The sequence below is a fragment of the Phocoena phocoena genome, chromosome 4 (genome assembly GCF_963924675.1).
Source record: "Phocoena phocoena chromosome 4, mPhoPho1.1, whole genome shotgun sequence".
In the NCBI taxonomy this organism is placed as follows: domain Eukaryota; kingdom Metazoa; phylum Chordata; class Mammalia; order Artiodactyla; family Phocoenidae; genus Phocoena; species Phocoena phocoena.
In genome coordinates this window covers 68047524-68067805 of record NC_089222.1, presented here as the reverse complement: position 1 = coordinate 68067805, position 20282 = coordinate 68047524, and the positions used below count along the sequence as shown (strand labels likewise).

Sequence of the window (20282 nt, the reverse complement as noted above, 5' to 3'; positions counted from 1 at the left end):
CACTTTAAAATAAAAATGGAAGCTTATGTGCAATGATAGCCCTTTACCAGAAGGCACGGCAGGCTTTTAGAGCTCATTAGCATATATACAAAATACTTGTTTTATAGTTTGAAAAAAAGTATTTGCTACAAAGTATGTTTCTAAAAGATGTACAGCAATATCTCCATTTACACGTTTTTTCAAAGTCTGAAGACAACTCTTCGCTTATGTGGTTCAGGCAACATCTCCAATGGAAGGCTCATCCTCTGATCTGTCAGGACATTTTTATGTGTATGCACAGTCCAAAAGACAGATGGACGGGAAACTGGGTTCTCAAAGTTACTTTCCAACAAAGTGAAACTATTATTGTTCAAAAAGAAAAGTGATATGGTGATACAACTGATGCTTTAGGAAAACTGATCTCATAATTTTATATTTTCCAAATCGCTGCTCCTATTTTAAACCTTGAAGAGAGAGAGATCAACAAGCCTCTATATGCAGAATTTTGTAGAACATGAGGGTCATCAGAAGAAACATTTACCAAATAATACTATTTATGTTTCAAAAAGACCTCCAAGGATTTCAATTCATGGCTCACTGAGATCTCTTACTGTTTAGTGGAGATTCAATAACACTATACGATTCCTGTTTTTCCTGGATATTCTTAATAGACACTAAAGCTTTATTGCAAGAACTAGACAGATGGCGTTCATCCCAATCAAATCAACCTTAATTCTAACAAGGGGAGCAAATGTGTAATTGAGTTAATCAATCTAGTAGTGAAATTTGGTTTACAGGCATTTGTAAATGCAGCTAATGCTTTGCCAATAAATACTGAGAGTTAAGGTGTCTGGCATTAAATATGAGGAGATTGCTGAAATACCCAGACACGTGATACCAGGTGTTATTTAACTGGCTTCCATGACTTTTTAGGAATTTCAGCCATGACTCACATTCCCCAATCCCAACCAGAAGCAAAACAGAATATTTCCTTTCCTATGGTGAGTGATAGTGTGAACATGAACTTTTTCTTGTACTTGAACTAAATCACCCCAAAGGCAACCACTATCAGTAGTAGGGATATCAGTAACATAAAATATACCAACATAGAGAATCGTGTACATATGTATGCAGTCTCACCCATGTAATAACAAGCAGATCTAACCAAAGGTTTGATGTGGCATGTGTTTAGCATCAAAAGAACTGAAGGCACCTACATGTCACTGTCACTCACATGTCCTATCAAGATCTAGATACCTATTACCATACATGGCTGGCCTTGAGAGACGGGGTATAGATAAGCCATCCAAAGAGTAAAAAAAAAAAAAAAAAAAAGGCAATAAGTGCAACTCAATTTTTTTCCTTTAAATTACATTTTAGACAATACTCAATGCCCCCCACCCAAAAATATATACTGTATATTTATATATTTATATATATAGTCTTAGACTATAAGGGTGAAAATGCTTTATAAAAGTCAAGGAGAGACCTCTGCAGCTTAAGGAGACACCCACTGCTTTTTTGCTCACTTCTACCTAGCCATGACAATTTCAGTCCTGCAAGCAAGAGATCTGAAGGCTTAAAGCCAGAATCAGAATCAGATGCCAGGTTGTACATTAGGTAAAATGTAGCCTCTTCCTTCTCCTTCCTTTAAGAAACCTGACTGAAAAGAGGAAGGAGAGGAGCTAGGAAGAATGCTTGGCTGGTCAAACAGTGGTGCCTTGTAGTGGGGTTAGCGGGTGGGAAGACAGAAAGAGCTCGAACCGCAACGCTCATCTCACTCCCCCTCCTCTTTGATGCGCTGCTGCTTGTTGCGACGAGCATCCATGTCAAAGTTGAAGTCATTCCACTCATCGCGGGGTGGGAAGGAGATGGTCTGGCGGAGGGTGAAGCGCACAGCGTCAATTACACGCTCGCCCCGGGTCTCACTGGAGCCCACACTGACTGTGGAGGCACCACTTGGGGTCCGCAGGAGGTGGGGAGGGGACGAGAAGTCGTGGAGCTGCCGGTGGTCCAGGATGCCTTTCCAGATGGCATGTCGGAATTGCTCAGGGATTTTTAGACTTGCCAAATCCTGTGCAATAGGGAAGCAAATCAGGAAGAATTAAGACAAAGAGGCAAACTGACATTTAGTCCACACCATTCTGTCATTCCCCAATGCTTGGCTTTAACTGACCTGCATTTACTGAACTCTAAATTGGAAAATAAAATTAGCTCTTTATTAATCTTTGGCATATATGTAACCAAGCACAGATATACAGGCTTGAGGTGCCATCTCTTCTTGTAGGTAGCATTTTACTTATTCTCTATTGGTCTCAGTTTCTTCAGTGGTAAAACAGAGGTAATATTTAGATCAGAGAACACAAATCCCCAAACAAAAACATCAGATAAAGGAAACTTCCAACTCTCAAATCTACCTCGCTCTAATCACTGGAAGAAAGATATTAATGGAATGCCACCACTTCTCAAATGAGGAGATGGGAACAAAAGATTGCCAACAGATATTGAACACTTTCGACATGCCAGAGGTTGAACTAATTATTTTTTATTCATGATCTCATTTAATGCTAAGATTAGTGGTAGATACTATTCCACCTATTTTATAGACAGAAAAGACAGAAAAGCTGAAGGTCAGAGAGGCTGATAATTCTAAAGTTACACAATTAAGTGAATGAACTATGGATTCAGGACTGCCTCTGAGACTAAAACTGCCCTAATGGCCAAAAGGTCTCTTGGTGTTTGGATAAATCAGGGTATCAAAATACAGAGTACGTGTCCATGTTCTGTGGTTGGGGGTAGAAGGCATTACAAAGATGGTTGATCTTAACTAACTGTGGTAGCATCTCTGTTTACCTGCACTAGCTCCTCGTTAGCTTGTTTTAGTGTTGGCTCGCGTTTTTTATGGAGCAGTATGGTAGGTAGAAAGAACATTGTGCCACTCACTGGCTCTAGACCTTCATTAAGTCACTTATTTTCTACTGGCCTCAGTTTCCCCCTTGGTAAAATGGGATACAATTCCTTTTTAGGTCAACACATACTGTGGACTCATATGCAGCTGTGGATATGAAAGTATTTTGCAAATTATAAAGCACACTATGTAAATCTTAATCATCTGAATTATTACTATGTTATACCATGATTAACCCATCCTTGCATCTTAGAGGGAATACTTATAACAACTCCAAAATTTAACCATATTCCTTTTCCAGGGAGGTATGTGAAGTAACTGAGACTGGTGTTGAGAGACAAGAAGAAAAGGAGGTGTCTACTTGCAGTGATAAGCAGGAAGAAGCTGAAGTGAGGATGCGGAAACTAGATAGCCTCCCAATATTTCCTAATTTGGAAATGTGCAGTGTGGGTAGTCCAATTCCATGTGCAGTGCGGGTAGTCCAATTTGTACATACAGTACAAATGGGGCACAAAGCCTCCCACGGCCCGATCCCTTAGCTATTGCACTTGCTCTCAGCAGGGTCTGGCAGCCAAGCCACCAGGGGCATGAATGACTAAGAAGCCAAGGAAACAAGAAATAAATGGACAATGTTTCCACACTAGTCTAATATAAAATAGATAACTAACAAGAACCTACTGTATAGCACAGGGAGCTCTACTCAATACTCTGTAGTGGCCTATATGGGAAAAGAATAAAAAAAAAAGAGTGGATATATGTATATGTAAAACTGGTTCACTTTTGTTGTATACCCAAAACTAACACAACAGTGTAAATCAACTATACTCCAATAAAAATTTTTTAAAATAGTATACAGTATAAAGAAGTTATTCCACAAATAGATAAGTGAGCATAGCTCTTTACGCTTCTGAAACTCCCAGTAAGTCCAAAACTCTCTGTACACTAGGCTCCATTAATCTGCATTACTCTCTGGATAGATTTTAACTTATACTGACAGGTGAGAAAGCTGTGGCCCAGAGCCTGGCCCAGGACCTAGCCGACACCAGCAGAGACAGATTTGTGGAGGGCATCAGCAGGTCCTAGCAGCCAAAGGGGCACCCTGACGTACTCTCCAGTGGGGACGGTGAGCCAGTAGAAGGTAAAACTGTAAAACTATAGGGAAGGGACAAATTTCCTGTTCCATCATGTAAGGCTCTCAGACACAGGGCAAACACACTGTCTTGTGTCAAACTGCCTTCAATGGATGGACATCATTGTAAAGTTCTCTGAAACCTGTCGGAACGTACTCCTAAAGCTTTCTCTATAGCTTTTACTTATAATTTCTTCCCTCAGGGAGCAGCAGCCAGGGGTGATTGAGGGAGCGGAGAGGGGCGGGCATAGGGGCAGCACAGCACATACTTGTCACCAGAGGGCAGAGGTGTTCTCACGCTTGCAGGGACATCTCTAGCATCGGTGCTCAAGGGGGGGTGGGGGGCAAAAAGAGGTCCCAACTACAGAAGCGGCAGCAGAGACAGAGAACATCTTCTTCCACCAGCCCAAAGGGCCCTCTGGAAGCTAGAAAGGAGGATAGTGAACCCCAAAGACAGCAGCATAAAGAGCAGCCTGGGAGGAAAACCAGATTGTTGTAAACCAGAAAATGAGCTCCCACCCACGTGAACAGTAGTTCAAGAAGTGCTGTAGGAAGCAAGAAAATGTCCCCCCCATCCAGCTTGCTTCCAAGACTATCAGAGCCAGAAGGCAATGATTTTGAACCTGATTGGATTAACTGAGGCCCAGAGAAGCAAAGTGATAACCCCAAGTTCTCATTACCACTAAGAAGCATAGTTGGGACTCGAACCCATGACCAGTGATCTTTCCCAGTGATCAGGGATGGCTGGGCCCTATTCTGGTAGAACTGACCATGAATGAACATATGGCTCTAATCGAGAGGCACAGCTCAATCCTCTGTGACATCCTATTTTAAAGAAAGGCAGAAAAGGCCAATCAACAGAGTTAAAGACTGGAAGCTTACATCTCAGGGTTCTATTCCTGGTTCTGTCATCAACCCATCATGGCAAATGATCATACTGTCGTCTCTCCATGTTTTAAAGTGAGAATAACATCACCTGATTCCTGCTATCCTCCCTGGGGTCTGACGCCAATTAATGAGAACAACCAAAAAGTGCTCTGAGTTCTTTAGAGATCATACATTCCTTGAAGGTGGGAATCAGATCTCACTCCCACTCTGCATATAGTATGCACACAACAGACAGCTGCTGACTGATCAGAGAAGCTGAGGACCACTGATCCTGAGCATCTCACATGTAGAGGCGGAGGCCTGAGAATCTTTCTAATATGGTATGGGTCCCAGCAAAACTGAGGACCGGGGGTAGGACAAAAAACAGAGGGGATTCAACTACAAGGTGAATGTCACCAGAGGGAGGAACTTAAGGAATAAAACTCAAGAGAAAAGTCTAACGGTTACTTACATCCATGGAGTAATGCTCAATCTGATAGATGGTGGTCAGCCCCTGGGTCGTGAAATAGTCCAGACATGATGAACAGCCCAACCTCGCTAAGAAACTGCAGAGGGAGGAGGGAAGAGGAAGGAGGAAACAGAAAAAGAAAGTTCACCCCAACTGCATTGGCAAGATAAAGGAAAACCCAACATTTTGCCCTGGGATGCCCTACATAAGAGATTAGGGGCAGATAAAATATATGTGGGGCCTTGGATTGGAGGTCTGGGGATGATTAGGGACACGAACTTTAGGTCTATAAAATTAAAATCAACTGTTTAAAGATGCCTGCAGAGCAGAGATTTTCAAATGGTGACTGGTGGAATTCTAGGGATTCCATATCAGTGTCTTAGGAGCCATTGCAGGGGGTGAAAGGAAGGAGTCCAGTGCTCAGGTTTCCAGCCCTCTTGCCTCCTAGCTCTTCACTTCAAAAAGAGCACCTCTCCTTCAATTGTTTATATCTGGGGTTTCTGAGAATGGTTTATGTGGCTAAGAAAAAACTGTAGGCCACTCTACTGTGAAGTCGTTCATGCTTTTTGCTTGGTGTCCTCATCAAAACACAGACCCACTCCTTTACGGCTCTGGTCTCAGATCGGTGATGCCACCACCGTCACAGAGCCGGATGCTGGATGATGAGCCATGCACTTTGCCATCTCTCTGACACTGCTAGCACTGTTGCATCCATCACATGGGAACCAACACATATTATTCCAGCAGCCAAATGAGAAAATCATTCTGCACACGAAGCAGGGCACTAGGCATGAGATTTGGGCACCGATGCTTGCCTCTGTTGGAAAGAGAATTTTCCAGACTTCATGCCTCTCTTTCTTCTGGCTATCTGAACTCCCTTTCCTGGAATGTCCCCAGTTCCCATACGACAAAGCAAAAGAGGCCATCAGGTTCTTGAAAGTCCCTGCCATTTTTACTAACATTCAAACTTTTTTATGGACATCCAACTCCAAAATAATGATCCCATGGTGGCTGAGAGCTATGAGGCCTAGAGAGCAGGAAAGGGAGCGAGATAGCAAGTTGAGTGCCCATTTGGGAACCCCAGCCCTGAGCACCAATTTGAAGGCCACAGCTTACTGTAAAAATGTGATGGGGGGGGGGAGTAAGTGAAGATGGGGGAATCAGGCATGAAAAATGATATGCCTATCAACTCACATTTTCACTTTTTCCCATGCTGATCGTTGTGGTTTACTTTGATTAAACGCTGCTGATGACTCCATAGATCAGAGATAACAGTGGCTGAACTCCCACCACTGGGCTGCTTTGCTTTCTTTCCAACTGTGCTATTAACTTTGACGGTGTCCACCCTCCACCACCCAGAGATGCTTAGGACAGGCCCCCAGGGGCACATGCTGTGGACTCACCTGACAAGGCTGCAATCTGTGGGGTACGGAGGTGGGGGGGTGCAGTGGGAGGTGGATGGCATGGAGAGAGGGGGTGGGAGAGCCTGGGTGGGGCTGAGTCCATTCATGTCTCCAGCCATTGGCATGTGGGTGCCCATCATAGGAACTGAAGAGAAGCAGGAGGAACAGAGAGGGTTACTGCCGTCATCACATACCAGCATCCCAGTGGTCCATCTCGCCTGGCTTAATGTTACCAAGGGCCTAATCTACCAGCCTTCCTTTTCAGTCTTATCTCTCACTACACCCCTTTAAGCACCCTACATCTCACTGAACAGAGTAGTCGCCAAACTCCAAACTAATTACCTACTTCTTGACCTCCGTACATTCTCTTAGGACGACCTCTTCCCACTTTGTTCTCTACTTCTAATGCTCTGTCCCAATTGCTTGCTGCTCCTGGTGTTAATACAGTCCTTCTTGTATTTGTCTTCACGGGTTATGTTTCTGTCTCCCTCACTAGGCTAGTCTCCTGAAGCATGGAGATTAGACCTTATGCACGTCTGGGTCCCCACAGACCCGAGCACAGTGCCTGGCACAGAGCAGATGCTCAGAAAACTTAAGTGAACAAACCTTTGAATGAGAGAGGGACCTTTGGAATATTGGTTTGGGAATGGGAGGATTTATCGCAATATTTGTAGGGAACCAAACGCCTCATAAGGAAGGATGCAATGAAAGACCCCAGCTCTTTTTTCTGGTCCATTTCAGGATTATATTTGGGAACACCACCAACCTGGATTGGTTTCTTACTAAACCATAAACTGTAAACATTCACTTATAGAGAAGAAAAGCTCAATACCAATAATATTTATGAAACAAATTTTGTCTTCAGAGGAAAATTATGAAGCATAAGTAAGAAAAAGTAAGTAAACTGTAACACAAATGTGAAGGATCATTACCACTACCACTATTTTGTCATCTCAAAAAAAAGCTGAGGACTCTAAGACATCACCAGAAAGAAAGCAAAAAAATAAATGGTTCCTTTTCCTTTTACTCTCAAAGCAGCAGACCTGCCAAAGGGTCAGGTTTAGAGTCTTAGGATGTATTTGTCACTAGTGAGAGAGCAGTCTGGCTCTAATGTCTTCGTTGTCATACCAGGTAACCAAACTTTATATATCTCTTATCTCATTAAAATCTAAACATGTGCTATCAGAACCAGAAAGAGTCATAATCTTAGCCTCCCTTAACTTCTTTAAGAAAACCCAGTCTCTTCAAGGCAACAGTGAAATGCAAGTTTAAAGCCTTGATCAAAATAATGAACGATTTCTAGGACAAGACTGAGGCACTGTTTTGTGAGGGTGATTATAGGATACATGGACAGTATTTAGGCTTTTGCATCCCTTCTGCATTTTTACCATCTTTTTTTCCTTTCAAGTTTGGGTATCCACTCTGCTAGGTTAAGTTCTAGTGGACAAGCTAATTATATTTACAGAAAAGCTATGCACCACTCATCATCCATGTTGAGGCCCGATTCTCACATTGTCTCTTACAGTTATACTTAGTTTATATGAGGAATCTGTGTGTGAATAAATAAAAGGGAGACTCCCTTCCCTATGTCAATTCCTTAATAACTGTGTATAGGATGGAATAGATGAGTTGAGAAGCCCAAAAGTGTAGGGCCACAGACGCATACACTTGTTAACTGTGCAGAGTGATAATTGTATGAATGGAAAACTGAGCGTTAGAGCAGAGAGGTGACTCGTCCAGAGTTATGCAGCTAATGCTACTATAGAGTCCAGACTACGATCTATTTCTCTAGATTCTAAGTCCACCACACTATGCTACTTCCCACAAGTTGGACATATTTCCTTTTGACTATCTCAAAGAATGTAGAAGGTGGGTCCCCATCCAGGTTGGTAGGAAGTGGACTGTTCTTTTTCACAGAGATCCTTATCCCTACTAAAGGAACAGCCTTCTCTGTCTCTACCAGTGTGCTTTGTAATGAACCATACATCTTAAAAGTGAGAAAAAGTTCACCGTGAGGAATTTAAGCCACTCAACTTTGATCTGTCCTGTCTACTGGGCCTCTCACGTAGCTTCAGAGCAAGCCTTCCCCCCATCCCAGAGCAAAGTCTTCCCCTACACTAGCCCTATCGGTCCTCCGGCTGCAGCTAAAGGGAGATGCTCTTACTGTTGGCTCCCATGCCATCGGGAATGGTGGTGGGAGTGAGGGTGTTGCGCTGCTGAGGGTTGATAAGCTGGCTCACGGAAGGCAGCTTGTTCATGCTGTTCATTTTGTTCAGAGGTGGGGAGCTGTTACCGTAGGAAGACTGAGACTGCATCGAGGTCCTGGGAACACAAACACGGGAAGGATGGTGAGCACAGGACGCTGAAGAGTGGGGACTGGTCATTTCCAACAGGTCTCATATTAAAACATAGCCTTAACTGTACACTTGCAAAAATACTCCTCCAGAACAATGACAGGGACTTATGTGTGCTTCTATCTGAGAATCTCTCCTACCTTGGCAGGGATCACAAGGCTATCATCAAATCGTGTGTTTCCTACATGAGTAGAGGACAAAGCTGAATATCTTCCTAAAGCATCTCCTTTGTGAGACGGGAAATCATTGCATCTTCTTTTTCCCTCTATTGTTTTCTCCATCCCTTTCAATGTGAACATCAATAAGGGAAAAGAACTGAGTGAAGACCCAAAGGCTTATGAAAGACACGGAGACGCCATGCTGAACTGCAGCTGAGGTGTCTCACCTATAGCTTCCTAGGCCATTTGGGCATATGCAGAAAATAACCACAAAGCCAGTCAAACAGGGCATTTGGTAGCACAACCTGCCATCATGCAGAGGCCTCAACACGGAAACACGCTTTCTCAGCTTAGCTGTTCATGGGCCATGAGGGAACCCATGGGAATGTCAACAGCCTCTCTACACAAGGGGAACCCAGGAGTCCAAACAACCGTTCTGTTAAGTTTCCACAAGTCTCTTGAGAGACAAAGAAAAAGAACAAACAGTTTTCCATTCGGCATTACTTCAGTTTGTAAATTTACTAGAATTGGTTTGTCATACTATGTATTATATTACATACAACGTTCCCTATTCAACTGCCATGCCTGACTTTTCCCTTGAATATAGAACTAGTGATATCTACTAGAATCGGGGAAGGATACAGAGTCAGATAAACAACGTTTAAGTCTCCCTCCAGCATATGTTAGAAAGCTATAGGTCCCTGTGCAAGCCAGTAAATATCCCTCATCAGAAAACTAAAATATATAAAAACTTAAAATATATACACTTACTGCATGAGTTAGATGCTAGAGGTGGGAAAACTAATAAGAAATGGTCCCATCTCGGAGAAGCTCATAGAGTAGTGGATACATTGGGATAACAATCCAACCTACCTTGTAGGGCTATGGTGAGAACCAAATGGATAAGATGGGGAAGAACTATACACACTGTCGGGCATTTACAGTGAGTCATTATTGTGACCAGAGAATGAAGATTGGGCTGAGCATGTAAAAGGGGAAAACCTCCCCGTTTACACTCCTCAAATAAAATGTATTATTTTGTTCCTATTTGTCTCCTCCCTGCTGCAGCCATATTTTTATTAGAGAAGAGAAGAAAAATGTTTCTTTGAGTTTTATTTGCTTGTGTGTGTATGTGTATCAGACTTAGGAGGCTCTGTAAATGAATCCAAGTTCCAAACAAACATGGTATAATAATGTTTGAAAAAATAACAAGTGGCTCTAACACCTGAGTGCTACAGTCGTGCTAGGCTTGGACTTCAAAGCTGCCGCTCTGCATTCTCCATAATTACACAAAACAGGGGAGGCTCCATTCCATATCACTCAAGAGCCACAGCATTCAAACAATATGCTATATTTGCATAAAAGAACATGACAATTAATGAGCAATTGACAATTCAGCTGCATTTTAGAATCACTGTCTTAAAGTAGGAGGGTATTGATTTCTCACTTTAGCCCTTCTCAAGAAGACAGGTTTAGATCCATGTTGTAGAAATGGGTGTTTATATAATAAACTCTCCCAACTGTTAGATTCTTCAGGTTACCAAGCTCTCCTTTACCCATTTTCCAAATGAGTCTCACATCTCGTGGAGGAGGACATGGGATGGCAGGGTAGGGATGGGCAGAAATGATTATGCCTGTTGTACAGATGGGTAAATATAAGACTCTGAGAAAAAATGTGCCTAAGTTACACATTGTTAAATGATGGGCTGAGAGGTCTCTTGGCTCCTAGTCCAAGAGTTTTTCCTTTCATTCTGTGACACCTTCCCAGAAGTAAGACAGTGGAGTGCAGTAGGTTACATCAAGAAGTGGGTGAAGTAGTAAGAGGAAATAGGAGACCAAGATGGAACAGGGAGCAAGGGATATAGTAAAGGGAGACCCAGCTATCCTCAAACCCACTCCATCCCTGTGTAGAAGCCTTGCATAAGAGTCAGCACATTTGAATACACCTAGGAACCTCTGTAAGTCCATATCAAAGTGCAAGAATGTTCAGGGCAAGGTGATCAAAAGAAGCTTTGCTAGGTGCTTCTTCCTCTACCTTTGCCCACCACAAAGTAACAAAGATGCCAGGTTACCCAGACTCCAGAGGCAGGTTGGTCCTCTGTAACCTAAACAAATGTCTACATATCTCTCCCATCCTCGCAAATCAGTCAAATGTACAGCAAGAGCTAATGGAAGTGTTGCTTGAACCATTAATGCCTACCACTAGGAAAGTAAAAATGTATTTAAGAGCTATGAATTTTCCCTGGACCCTCAATTATAGTGAATGCCTTCTTCCAAATCCTGTTACAATTCCTTTCTCCTGTTTTTGGTGGTCTTTATTTTTGACCATTTTATTAGTTCATTTATTTTAAGCCACTTAAATTATTGCTGAGGAAGGTAGGTCACAAACCATAGACAAACAAAGAAGGAACATAAATTTTGGAGCCAATCGAAATATTAGAGTTCACATTCTCAATCTGACACAAATCAATTAAATGACTTTGGGTATCACATAGGTCTCTGGAGTCTCATTTACTTAATCTGTAGAACAGGCATTACACTCACTCCAGAAGACTTGCTGTGAAGATTAAATGAGATTATGTAAGTGCCCTGGACATTGTCCTACAATTTGTCCTAGAATTCCACCAAAGGATTCCTTCTTTGGCCTTAAATCTTCCATTGCTAATGAAAAAGCAACTCTCTAGTGGAATTTGGCAATACATCGGGGTGAATCTATTTTACCAAACCACTTTTGCATGGCGGGATCTGAGAAGGGAAAGGGATATTGGGGGTAGAGCAAAACACCGTGGATATGGGGCAGGTCAGAAAAAGGGAAGACATGAACATGAGAACAGGAATTGTTCCTCCTCGAAATTTTGCCCAGTACCTCCCCACATGTAACTTTTCTCTCTAGCTGAGGAATCTCGCTTCTAAAGACGAAAGGTAGCCTTTATTCTCCAGCTAGATCAACTGTAATTATAAAATATTTTCTATCAGTTCAAATGTATGCATTTATATAAACATCACTATAAACACATTAAAAACGTCCATAAAAATAGGGTGAAAGGGAAAAAAAAACTTCCAGAAGGAAAAACAAACATTAAAAAATTAAACATACTCACTAACCCTTTAAGGAATTTGTGCATTCCTTAAAAGGGATTAGAAAGTTTTTAGATTAATTGAAAACAGTGCCAATGTAACAGGATCATCTGATTTTACTATTACACTTTTATCTAAAACATAAACATGTTTTTTCTTAAGTATTTTTCTTGTTTTCCTTAAGTATTTTTCTAAGTGACCAAATTAGTTTTATTAAGAACGGTGGTTTATGAAGTTTTTAAAACTTGTTACTCAAAGATCAGAACGTATTGTAATTTTTTTAAAAACCTATGCACAACAGGTTCCACTACAGATTTCTGGATATTTCCTAACACCATGGTCACAGAAGCCAATTTATTTAATAAACTGGAATTTGATTTAAATTTCTTCTAGTGAACTTGGCAACTGAAGATATAACTCAAGGCTTATTCAGAGATGTGAACAAATGACGCTATAGTGCCTAGCTCTTTACGATGAAATTAAACATGCACAGGGCTAAAATAAATTTTCAAGTTAGCGTGGGCATTGAAATTTACTTTTAAGACTGATGACCTTGATACAGAGTATCTTAAATAAAAACACCAACTATGACAATAGTGTAGACAGAACCAAAGTGACCTATTCTTCTTGTTCTTTAGACTTACACATGGTACTTCAAGCACTTAAATGAAAATATTCTAGCATTTAAGGAATTTCAAAAAGCAAAAGAGACAGAAAAGAAAAACTGCGAGATAAACCAAGATGCAAAAGTTTATTGAAAATTAAAATCACACATCCATAAAGCAACAGCCTCAATAACAAGAAATCATTGCTGTGGTGACAAAGAATAAAGAGCTGGTGACCTGGTGTGGGGAGCAGATTTTTTAAGTCTTTATACTATTATTTTAAAATATGATTTAAAATGGAAATAGATTCTCTAAAGTCTTTGAACCAAAAATGAAAAATTATCTACTCTTCCTGTCTTTAATTTTTAGGCCAGGAGTGTTGATTTAAAAACATGTCCGCTTGGACATCACTTAAACAAAGCAGAAGTGTCCTGGACACAGCAATTTGAACAGTGTCAGTGATATGGCTGATTTTATGGAGCTCCAATCAAAGGGGTTAATTATAGATTTGGTGAGAGGACTTTGAATTCCATGGTGGACACGGAAGAATGATATATGACTGCCTGAAAGAATATTACTGGGGTAGTTTTACCCTCCTCTTAAAATGACAAAAGAGGTTTACCTGCCTTGGGGTCCAAACACAAATTTTGGAGGGTTTCCAAAAGCAAGGAAGACTATCACATCAGATGCTGACATGGGGTGGCAGTGGCAGGACCTGACACAGAATTAGTGAACTTTCTACTACATATGAGGGGAGGATACTGGTAATGCAAGTTCTCAAAAAGAAGAAAAAATCATTCCCCGCAGTGGCTACTCATGGTAGTTATTACCTCTCTGCCCAGCAGTACATTTGACACCTTAGCTTGTTACTATTTGCAGTATCATTGCATGACCAGCATTAAAAGGGCCTGAGTCTCTCAGTCACCTACAGTTCACTTCTGCCTAGACAATAACAACCTTTTTTTCTCCTTTTCTTAAAAAGACATCTTAAGTTTGAGACCTGCTCAAAAGCTTCTTCATGAGTTTGAGAAACACAACAGAAGGTAACAGAAAAGGGTTCCAATAAACATCGTAATGCCCCTCTTCCCAACCTGAGCTCCTCCCTCCCAAGAAACAACACAAAAGCTCACAGACAGACACATCAGGGGTTCCTGATGGACCAATGCTAGATCTAAGGATACAGAATCTGCAGAAAATGTCCTTTCTTGTACAGTTTTGAGTCCCTTCAAAGATTTTCTTACTAGTGGCTGTGTGCCTTTGAGCAGTTGGGTCTCTGAGCCAAAGTGTCTTCAAGTCCTGGCTACGAGGGCTTGATACACACACACACACACACACACACACACACACATACACACACACACACGGAAACACAACAAACACATACGCTCAAAATACAGAGATGGGGCTCTATGGGTACACTGATCGGTTTGGGGGGCTGGAATGTCTAAAGAAGACGTCAGATTGCCTCGGGCTTTCTCTCCGGGGCTCCACAAGCTCATTCCTGAAGCAGGCTGAAAGGAGACTGCAGAGAGGAACCAGAGAAAAGAAAAGATGAAGGCTTAGGACTTCATATATTCAAATCAACTGAATACAGAAACACATCCTTCTACCTTCATGATCATAGTATAGTCAGAGCAGAATGCCGCACGGCTATTTTTGTTCCTTCCTCTTTACCTTCCTTTAAGATTACTCAGAGATGACTTCCCAAGACTTTTATGAAGAAGAAATGAGAGAAGGCAATGGTAGCTATCTAGAACTATTAGAATCACCTGTGGAACTTTAAAAAAAAATGCATTTTCCAGGATCCTTTCTGAGACCAGGCTGGGACCCAGGCATACATACACTTTTAAGAAGTTCCACAGGTTACTTAGGTGAGGACTACTGAGACAAGGTAGGTCAAGATGCTCAATATGGTGCTTGGCATATTGGACTCAATTAATTGCAAAAAGGAATGCAGAGACAAGAAGTAACTTCAATCTTTTGTAAAATGTCATCTTCCCAATTAGGATACGTCATTACTGTTCCTGTCTAGCTTAACTCTGAAGTATGAAGAAATATGATCTTATCAGTCTGGGGGCTGTGTCATCATGCCTTTGTAAAGAACTACTAATGAGCATTTTGCATGTGCCCAGATTGTGATGGATAAATAGCCTAATACGTTCAGTCACAAACTTGGCCTAGAAATGCACATATCAAACTCACGAAAGCAACTTTTGCATAATGAAGAAATCAATTAGGACACAAGGATGCCAGGAACAAATCCTCTTATTTTCCTAAGGGTTGTGCAACCCCATGAACTGTTTGGGAATTACTGCCCGGATGGCTTTTGAATCACATTTGGTTACTCCTTGCAAAGAACAAAGCAATTTTCACTTGTTCAGTGCTGAGATTTAGTAAGCCATCTCACCAGCAAGAATTGGGATCATCTTAAAGAAGATGCCAGAATACAAATTAGTAGGGAAGCAGTTTATTACCAACTAAAGAACAATGGCTTCGACTTCTTGTGTGGATATTACATCTTGGGGTTTCTCTTGGACCAAGGATTGAATAAGACAACATGCAGAAATCATCCTTCACTTATGAAAAAAATGTCTGGACCAGAGAATTACACACTGAGACTAGAATTGAGACAAGTTCTGCAATGAGATGTGAGAAGTTAGAAAAGTGATTTAATCTATCTGAATTTAATTAATCTGAGGGTGTTTTTCCTGCATTGCCAATTCAGAGCTAATAAATCTCTGTCCTGACAACTTCCTAACATTTTCGTGAAGTTCTAAACTAACTGTGTAAACTGTAAAGGCTTGTGCGGTGCCATGACCTATAAGGTTGAACCCCATGAAACTGCCCATATTTACCTTTTTTTTAATCTACGAAACTGGCAATTTCAAACAAATATTCTGGAAGTGTGGAGAATTTCTAAGTCAGACTTAGAAATATGGTATTAGTCATATCTGTCAGTGAATGAGAGAAAGATTTGTGTCTTCTGCTTTCTTCTACATTGATAATTCTGAAAATATTACTTGCTTCCTTCTCAGATACATGAATCTGAGGAAGAATTATCAACATTCTTGAAGAAAATCGTAGCCAGATGAGCTTAAAGAAATAAGACTTTATGCTGAAACCACAAGGGTAAATACCAACTACCTGAAACAGGGACAGAAAAATGGGAATGAATGCTTGCTTTGTGTTTTCTTATTATGACTTTCTTAACTAATGAAGCAGCCCAGAATATTGTAAGGAGCTATGTCTTCCAGATCTGATTCTAGTCTCAGATTTATTATGAACTGGCTATGAAATCACAGGTGTAGTTCATTGGGCCTCAGTTTCCCCAGCTATAGCACAACGGGGCTAGAACTATAGTCTTGAAGATCCTGTTCTGCTCCAGTATTCTCTGACCTATATCATGGATACTAATAAGCTGCAATCATCAAGTGATCATAAAGGGGAAGGAAACACTAAGAGCTCCTCAGGATGTCATACATTTGTAGTAAAATCAAAGTACATCTATCCTGTAGAAACTTAAAAATAATTCTCCAGAGTTGGGCTAAGTAAAATTTTAACAAAGTAATGCTGCTCTCAGAGCAGATCTTACCCAAGAAGGAGGGTAAATTACAGAAGAAAAAAAATGAACGAGAGGTAGTATTGGTCAAAAGTACACATGTCAAAAGATTGCTAAAAAGGTCTCAAGTGTCTGCTGCAAAACTGTCTTAAGAGTTAATGTCCCTTGAAAACATGATGGCAAGGAGTCTAGTGGCAAGAATGGGTCCAATTTGTCCTCTCACTAGATTCTGGCTCCTATGAACGGAACTCCCTATGTTTATTCCAATGTGAGCAAGTCAACTAAAATCAAATTTCCTTATAAATGGAATAAAGCCTACTTATAGCTATAACAACTCGATTCACAAAAACTCAGTGTAAGATTTATCCTCCAGAAAGCCTATGATCATGAAGGTAATTGTGAAGGAATTTTTGAATCAGGAAAACCATGCATAAATGAAATGCAAGCAGCGAGAAAACATATAGTGAGGAACTAACAGAAGCAATTAAACTGAAAATATTTCATTGCTACCTCGTACAGAGTGTATTCTCTTCCCATTAATTTTCACTCTACTATAAAGAAAAGCATGAACTTGATTCCTTACCAGCATAAAATATCGGTACTAAGTTTTTGCAAAGGAAATCACAGGCTATCATAGGCATTTTCCAAGCTGATGTATTCTTTTCAAATGATTGCCAGGAATTAGATTTCCAGTTTTCTTTGTCTAATCATTCGTGCTCTTTCTTGGAGCTTTGTATAAAAATAAAAGAGCTGAAAAAAACTAAGCTGAAGAATACAGCAACTGGAGAATTTATATAAATGTATATCAATCATTGGAGGGAGACCCATGTATATATAATGTAACAAAGACATAATTAGACCAAATGTCTACATTTTGCAAAGAGTTCATTTTGCAGTCTGTTATATTTCCATGCACAAGTTATCACAGCTGAGGTTAGCTCTTATACACTGTGAGACAAGCACTCAAAAACATGCAATGATACATATAAATGGACGCCACAGGAAACTACGGGGCTACAAATTCCTCGCTATTTGTCTGTGACCACCACACATGCAGAAAAGTGAAAATATGTCTCTAAAATCTTTTGAGCTTCTTAAAATAATAATTTTAAGATATATGTTCTTCTTTGATGAAATAGATTGTTTTATGGAATATTAATTATAAATAAAACAATTTCCCTTTAGAGCAATGCAAGCCAATTAGGCTAGATAAGTTATAAGCCCTGGATAACTCATCATCCAGGGACATGGGACTATATATCCTCGTGTACTCCATGTAAACAAACAAATGCACATGTCTCCAAATGAAACAGATCATCTTGGCTTGTAAAGTCTCTAAAACTATGACAAAACTATTCCTTCTACTGTATAATCTATACAAGTTGTTTAAAATTGTCCTATGAACTTACATGATGCTGAGAATAAACTTCCAGAGATTTCTTAAGATTCAAAAGGTGTTCTAGTTAGGAATTCACCACCAAACCGTAAACTATAGGAAGGCAGGAACCTCATCTATCTCATCTCTATTTTTACTGCTTTCGCATAGCAGATCTTCAGTAAAAAGCTTATTACATGAGTCACGTCAACTATTCCAGTCTTAGATGATGATGAACCGTATTTTGTGCCTAGATGGGCATGTCTTTTTCAGCCAGAAGAAAGAGAAGAGAAGCCTCTGCTAAAGACTACTGTTGTTTTGTTAGATACTGAAATGACACCTTAAAAAACTTCCTAAAATCTTTTAATACCTCTCTACTTTAGAATATATAGATTAGCTTCCAGATACTCCTATCAAAAAATATGAACATCGAGAAGCCATGAAGGAGCCACTCTTTTATCTAGAAGAAGGATTGGCAAACTATAGTGACTGGGCCAAACCTGGCCCATAAACTAAGAATAGTTTTTATATGTTTACAAGGTAGGAAAAATTCAAAAGAAGAAGAATGTTTCATGACAAGTGAAAATTATATGAAATTCAAACTTCACTGTCCATAAAATAAAACTTTAGTGTAACAGCTGCTCTCATTTGTTTACATATTGTCTGTGGTTTGCTGCTGTGCTTCCGAACTGGGGAGCTACAAGAGACCATATATATGGACCAGAAAGCCTAAGATATTTACTACTGGTGCTTCACAGAAAAAAAAGTTTGCCAACCCCTGTGCTAGAGGGTCAGACCTTTCAAACCACACCATTTAATACTGACAGAACTTTTCCTGTTAAAAAAAAAGGCAGGAAATCACGGAGCAACGAGTTCAGCATGATCTGCTATGGAGTAGTTCTTCTGAGGTCATTTTCGCTAAGCCAAACATTTCCAGAGTGAACTGGTGACGATCTGAGAGTATGTCTTAATAGCGTGACATGCATATCTTGGAGAAGGCATTTATCCCCTTTGGGTTTGTAATTGATGCTACAAGTCTATTTCTTTGATTCCTCTTTTATGAGTTTATAAGAACTAAATCAGTTTTGCACTTGAATGTATTAATATATATTTCTATCTGATATCCTAAAGACTATATAGGATTGGCAATGGGAATTCTGTAACCTTGAATTCTAATTCTCCTTTGGAGTACCCTGTGTCCCCAAGGAACCGCCTGATTCAACTTTCCAGTCAGCCTTACTCTAAAACCTTATATTTATGATTTGCAAACTTTCGTGCCAGAAGTGAATGGTGAGATCTCTTCCAGGCAAAAAAGGTCTTAAATGCTCAAAGAGCCTGAAGTCCTTTAAAGAGAGAGCATACTTATTTTCTACTCCCCAGCTGCCCACCTCATACCTCACAGTCAGTAGGTATGGGCTCAGAGGATGCCTTCTGACTATCAGAAATGCAGTCCAACCTTCTCACCTACATTTATTTTGATTTAAAAAAGAAAAGCAATCTCTTTTTACTACACTTTCCATAGGTATCTCTCTAGAGTAGCTAATAATATATGAGAAAAGATCCACTATTTATTGCTCATTTACATTTCTATTGTAAAAGACAATCTTTGACTCGGCAAGATGGTTTGGGTTTATTTTTTTTTTGCCTGAAGAATAAAGTCAAATGCTTGAATTACTAAAATGAGCCCCAAATGTCTATAGTTTACATCTATCTGCAGAGACTCTGGCAATACTTCCAGTACAGACACAATAGTTTTTAAGCTAACAAGTGATTATTCTTAACCACAGAAGGGTAAGTATAAGTGGAGTCTCTTCCTTTTATAAGAGCTATTTTATTCAGGTTAGTCATAAAACAATTAACATAATCAAAGATCCAAGAATCTAGGTAAAAATTAACATGTAACTAGGTTGTATGTATATTCTAATATGGTTGCAAAATCTGGCCTCATTGATGTAAACATGTATCGCTGGAAGAAGACCTAGAATGGGGATGTTAAAACACGGCAATATGATGCCACTTTGCCCTTCTGCATCCAGATGTTTGCTAAAGGAGCATGCACTGGGACTCTGAATCCTCAACACAGCACTCAAGACACTTATAGTAAAACCTATGTGCTGTCTCTATAACAGTTTTCCCAAAAGTGGATTGTGTGCATCCCAGGAGAGGGACAAGATAGTCTATCGAGATGAGGAAGAGTACATGTTCTTAAACAGACACATTATTACTAGAATAGAGTGTGTACTCAAAGTTCTACTGTTGATAGATGTGCTTGGATCAGAGGCATAGAGAAGAGAACTAATTCTGTTAGTGTGAGTCTTTTTTGTAATTCACTTGAAATGGTTTGTATTCAATTTCAAAATACAGGTGGAACTTCTCAAAGGGAAGGTTATAAGAAACA

General features: G+C 40.2%; 1 protein-coding gene across 5 annotated transcripts in view; it reads right to left on the bottom strand.

Moving 5' to 3' along the window:
- Window positions 1-690: 690 nt before the first annotated feature.
- TP63 (tumor protein p63) overlaps window positions 691-20282 on the bottom strand; it is a 220952-nt gene continuing 201360 nt past the window's right edge. For 2 of the 5 annotated variants that reach the window (XM_065876175.1, XM_065876177.1), the window contains 2 exons: window positions 8920-9077; window positions 2028-2053 (listed from right to left, as the gene is read on the bottom strand). In XM_065876175.1, the coding sequence (XP_065732247.1) occupies window positions 2028-2053; window positions 8920-9077 (184 nt within the window). Of the gene's footprint in view, window positions 2054-5355; window positions 5450-6755; window positions 6901-8919; window positions 9078-13080; window positions 14473-20282 lie in introns of those variants that run through there. The other 3 variants (XM_065876173.1, XM_065876174.1, XM_065876176.1) reach the window with 3 other exon arrangements.